At 47.9% G+C, this 5,435-nt stretch overlaps 1 protein-coding gene across 2 annotated transcripts; it reads left to right on the top strand.

The window, feature by feature from the left end:
• The first annotated feature begins 851 nt into the window (after positions 1–851).
• On the top strand, positions 852–3,824 carry Rnase10 (ribonuclease A family member 10 (inactive)). 2 transcript variants are annotated; one of them, XM_050129522.1, is made up of 2 exons: positions 852–980; positions 2,858–3,824. In XM_050129522.1, the coding sequence occupies exons 1-2, from the start codon at positions 875–877 to the stop codon at positions 3,472–3,474; spliced, it is 723 nt and encodes a 240-aa protein (XP_049985479.1). In that variant the 5' UTR covers positions 852–874; the 3' UTR covers positions 3,475–3,824. The 2 variants fall into 2 exon arrangements, with proteins under 2 accessions (XP_049985479.1, XP_049985480.1); XM_050129523.1 differs by having other exon boundaries at positions 886–980; positions 2,862–3,824.
• Positions 3,825–5,435: the final 1,611 nt, after the last annotated feature.

Below are 5,435 nucleotides of genomic sequence, written 5' to 3'. Positions count from 1 at the left end.
TATGTGAAAATGACCTAAAATGGAAAACCAACTGTCTAGATCCTCAGATCGCCACAGCTCCTTCCCAGACCTGTTCCTCTAGCTGAGGTAGACTCTGTGCCTTCTATTCGGTCAGGTTAGCAGAGGGCAGGTGAGGTCTAGCCTCTGCCACTCCTGAATGAACCATAGCTCAAAAGTAAAGTCAAAAATTCAGAAACCTTGTGGATGACAGAACTCGGAACCCTGCCCAACAACTAGAGAAAACACCTATGTAAGGGTGGATCCGGCGAGTGTCTTTGTAGTCTTATCAATCCCCTGGTGATCGAGCAGGAGAAGGGAATACCCACACTGTGAGCTGACTGGCTTTATTCATCCTGTGTAGGAGCTGGTGAACTGTTCTCCTTTGGGTAATGTATTTCTTGGCCCAAGTAACTACATTTACAAAATCTGGACTTTTTTTTTCCAACTGCAAATAGTCAAATGAAATCATAAAACACTTGTAACCTGTGTAAAGCAGTGTGGGAAAGGTGGCCCGAATAAAAAAAGAAGCAGAACACCAGAAACTAACATTCTGGAAGCGATAGGAAAAGGCTTAAGTGTAGAAAACAAGACTAACAAGGCTGGAAATTCATGCGCAGGGTCAGAGGGGTCTAGACCACAGGTAAGTGGGCATAACTCAGGGCGGAACAGCTGATTGATAAAATAAACTGCCTACACTTTCCCTGGGCCAGAAAACACTTCCTGTCCTGGTCTAAATTGCTTGACTTCAAAGTGTTTGTGGGAGCAGAAATGCAAATTAGCTGATTGAGTGTGTTCTGTGCTGGGAAGAAGGGGAGAGGGTTCAGGAAATGCTGCTGTGTTTAAAAGCCCATGGCACACAAGGGGATAGATTTTTATGGAGAGTGGCTTCTGGGAACTGCTCACAGAGAAGAAAGCTACCTCAGGGCAGAACCAGGGGCACAGAAAGAGCCAGGACTATCTGAAGCTGCTTACAAGTATTGGTAAGCCACAGACAGCAGCATCCCATGCCTGGGGAGCTCTCTGCCTGCTGAGCAGAGCTGCACCCCGTCTGATTTCAGTCTTCCCACACTTCTTTCCTCATTCTTCTGGTTAGCTTTAGTAAAGAAAAGCTCTCCTGGTCTATTTCTCACTGGTCTGTTCTGGCAAGCCTCTAATATTGTCATAATCTCTTGAGTCCATGACAACCAGCAGGCACACTGTAGCATTTCCACATGTGGGGCCCAGGGCAACATTGCCACCGAGGGATGGATGCCAGCTTTGGCCAAGAGCATAGCGTTTCGATTTCCTCAAAGCTGGGCAGTTGCTGAGCAGGATGGCCAGTTAGACGCCTCCTGTCTCATCATTAGAGTCTGCTGGTACCCGGCATGTCATTCCTGCTTTTCATGCCAAGGTGGAACCCGGAGTCGGTGACTTCAAAGGCCCTTCTTCTTTTCAGCTGTCATCCTCCTGCCTCAGCTGTGGGACAGGACCAGGCGAGAGCAGCCGCCAAGGCAGCTGGAGAGGGAGAAGGCACTACTGCCTTTCTTCCCCCACTAGAAACGGAGCTCGGATGACAAGTTTAGCAGAGACCCCAGCCGTGGCTTAGCAGAGACCCCATCCGTGGCTTAGCAGAGACCCCAGCCGTGGCTGCACGTTTCAGAAGCTTTACTTTCAGAGTGAGAATGAACCTAGGACTTTTTGATCCATTTGTATCTCTTTTGGGGAGAAGGAAGTAAGTCTGAGATAAGAAATGGATACAGTGTCTACTATGATGAGCCCAGTCCTTTACCTGGAGCAAGGTTTTCTGTAAGGATTTCTCAACACTCATTTAGCTTAGCTATCCTCTCTGGTGATTAGGAAGTCGTTTCTGTTTAAGAAGTGACTGGTGTCCTGAGTTCCTTGCTCATGCTCTCTCTCCTTCTGCTCCTGATTTGGACCTTGAGATTTCTGTCCGGTGCTCTAATGTGGGTCTCTGTCTCTGTCCGGTGCTCTAATGTGGGTCTCTGTCTCTGTCTCCTTTCATCACTTGCTGAAGGTTAATATTCAGGAGGATGTCTATATGTTTTTCTTTGGGTTCACCTTATTTAGCTTCTCTAGGATCACTAATTATAGGCTCAATGTCCTTTATTTCTGGCTAGAAACCAAATATGAATGAGTACATCCCATGTTCCTCTTTTTGGAGGNAATTTTTAAGTATAGAAGTCATAATGTAATGGTTGCTCTAACAATTGACTTTTTATAGGTCAGTGTATATATATCATGTTCTGTGAATTCATGGACGCTTTAAGGCTTAAAGTGTTGATGGTTTTCTTCTCACCAGCAGAGGGCGTGCGTCACAGCCTGGGATGACTGAAGAAAAAGAACAGTTGAATTAGAAAGGAAAGTTTAAATAGCCCTGGACTTCCCACAGGGCAGGGAACCCTGATTGCTCTTTGGGCTGACTAGGGAGGGGCACTTGATTGGGGGAGGGGGAGGGAAATGGGAGGCGGTGGTGGGGAAGAGACAGAAATCTTTAATAAATAAATAAATACATAAAAAAGAAAAAAAAGAATTGACTGGGTGCCCTGGGGCTAGAGCTCAGAGCGAGAGCTCTGGCTTAGCCGGTGCAAGGCGAGAAAAGACAGAGCCGTAGCAAGTTCCCTTACTGATTCCTCAGATGCAAACCTGTTTAAGACCGTTTCTACCGGTCACCTTCCAATCCTCAAGACCCACACCTTTTACACATGAAAGGGGAATTTGGTGAGGAGAGGCAAAAGTAATACTCAAAAAAGAGACTCATTGTCTTGGGTGGGTAGAGTGCTGTGGATTGGGTGGAGGACCTGAGGCACGGGTCAGAGTTCACATCTACATCAAGCCTTCCTTTCCCCCTCTTCCCCAGGCAGAATGAAGGTGACTGTGGTACACACGTTGTTTATGGTGTTGCTGTTGCTGCTAGGCCTGGGGCTGGGCCTGGGCCTCGGCCTTCACATGGCTGCTGCGGTCTTGGATCCACCACTGAGTGAGTTCTGGCCTGGTGGCTCTGAGGGCACAGCTGAGGCCACTGAAGAGGGAGAAGGCACAAGGACCACAGAAGCCCTGGTGCTGGGCTACAAAGAAATGGCACAGCCTGTCTGGCCAGAAGAGGCTGTCCTCGGGGGAGATGAGGTCGGAGGAAGCAGAACGCTGTCTCAGAGCTACCTCAGGTTTGACCTGAGCCCCAGGGACTGTAACACCATGATGGCCCCCAAGATGAAGGAGCATAACCGCAGCTGCATAAACCAATACACATTCATCCATGAAGAGCCAAGCACAGTCAGGGCAGTCTGCGACAGCCCTGTGGTTACCTGTAACCTCAAGGGACTCAAATGTCACAAAAGCCCCCGTCCTTTCGATCTGACATTGTGTAAGTTGGCCAAACCAGGCCAAGTCACGCCCAACTGCCATTATCTGAGTTATATCATGGAAAAGGTCATTATCATAACATGCAATGACACGAAGCTGCTGGAGCTTAACTGAGGGCTCACGCCTTTCCCTTCCCTTTGCATTCCCCTTTGCTGACGCTTCTGCCCCCACTTGGGTGCGCTGTAGAGAAGTCCTGGGAAGAGAGGATGAACCACTATGATCTTTGTCTTCTGAAAATATAATTATTCTCCGTGTTAGGGGTCGTCCAACTGGCATTTTGTTCTGGGGGTCAGAAATGGCAACACAATGACTAGTTTCTCCGAGATGTCTCTCACCTTCCACCCTGCCCTAGAAAGGCCGAGCAGTAGATAGACCCTCCCTTAGCCGTGGTCAGCAGCCTGATCCCCGGACTGAGTAAAACCCGGGTATGACTAGTTTCTCCGAGATGTCTCTCACCTTCAACCCTGCCCTAGAAAGGCCGAGCAGCAGCCTGATCCCCGGACTGAGTAAAACCCGGGTATGACTAGTTTCTCCGAGATGTCTCTCACCTTCAACCCTGCCCTAGAAAGGCCGAGCAGCAGCCTGATCCCCGGACTGAGTAAAACCCGGGTATGACTAGTTTCTCCGAGATGTCTCTCACCTTGAACCCTGCCCTAGAACGGCCGAGCAGCAGCCTGATCCCCGGACTGAGTAAAACCCGGGTATCCTTTACCTGTTTTCTTCACTGCTGCCCTCACGGGGCCTCTGTGGTACTCACAGACTCCTGGGTAATCTCATTGTCCTGTGCAGGATAATGCTCTTCTCAGATGCAATTAAAATGATTCTATCTGGGACTGTGTCTGAAAGTCACATGGTTAGGCAGAGCCTGCTGACAAGGTGGTGCAAGAGGAACCAGTGCCTGGGTAAGGACCCACTTTTCTCCCCATTCCCCTCCCCTTTCTGCTCCTATTTTCACAATCTTTCTTTTTGTTCCTCTTTTCTTTTTCCTTCGTTTCTTTCTTTTCTTATAGTTTTCTGTGTTCTTCTTTTCTTCCACCTTTTTGTGTGTGTGTGTGTGGGGGGGGTCCTTGTTTCTCCAGATGTTTTTTGAGCCACTCAGTCAGCTAATATGTGTTAACTGGGTTATATTGGGAAAGACTGAGTCTGGCATGGGTAGTTAGAGGTTAGATGGAAAGAAAGGAAGACAGGGAGGAAGAAAGGAAGGAAGGAAGGAAGGAAGGAAGGAAGGAAGGAAGGAAGGAAGAAAGATAGAAACAGCTGTTCTTGGTTGTCAAGTTGACCACATCTGAGATTAACTACACCCCAAGCAGCTGGGTGCACCCGTGAGGGTTTTTTCTTAGTTAAATCATTTGAAAGGGTCTTTAATCTGGGTCTTTTGAGGTGGGAAGATCTACCTTTGATCTGTGCCACATATTATGGTGCAGCCCAGACAAAGGACATGGAAGAAGGAAGCTCTCTCTCTTAGCTGGCTGGCCCTCACTCTTTCTGACAAGCTCATTACTTCACTGGCGTTAGAGCCTATTTCTTCAAGGTTCCATTGTACACTGAAGACTGGCTGAAGACATCCGGCCTCATGGATTGAACAACTACTGAATTCTTAGACTTTCTATTGGTAGACAACCATTGTTGGACTAGCTGGACCATAGCTTGTTAGTCATTCTAATTGATCCCAGATCCACACTTTCCCAATACCCTGCCTCTGCTTACTACACTTCAGTTAGATATTAGCCAGCTTTCTGTTACTGTCATAAAAGACCTGAGAACTAACTTATAAGGAGGAAGTATTCATTTTGGGTCCCCTGGAAGAGCAGCAGGAGCTCTTAGCCACTGAGCAAACTCTCCGGCCCCTACACTTTGCTTTTGGAAATCCAAAAGGTTCCAAGTTCCAAAAAGCACAGGCTTCAAAAGTTTCAGGTCTGGAACATTATCCAATTAGCCTTTGATGGATTTGTTTACATTGACATCTCTGTGGCAGCAGCTCTATTACACGTTTCTTCCATGTTCTTCGTCAGCACATTTCCAGGTCCCTGACAGTGTATTCAGTGACTGCCCATCCAGTGCCTCCTCGGAAGCTG

The sequence above is a fragment of the Alexandromys fortis genome, unplaced genomic scaffold (genome assembly GCF_014885135.2).
Source record: "Alexandromys fortis isolate MF-2015 unplaced genomic scaffold, M_Fortis_MF-2015_v1.1 scaffold_285, whole genome shotgun sequence".
Lineage (NCBI taxonomy): Eukaryota > Metazoa > Chordata > Mammalia > Rodentia > Cricetidae > Alexandromys > Alexandromys fortis.
Note: the sequence above shows the minus strand (reverse complement) of the source record. Positions and strands in the feature narration are given on the sequence as shown.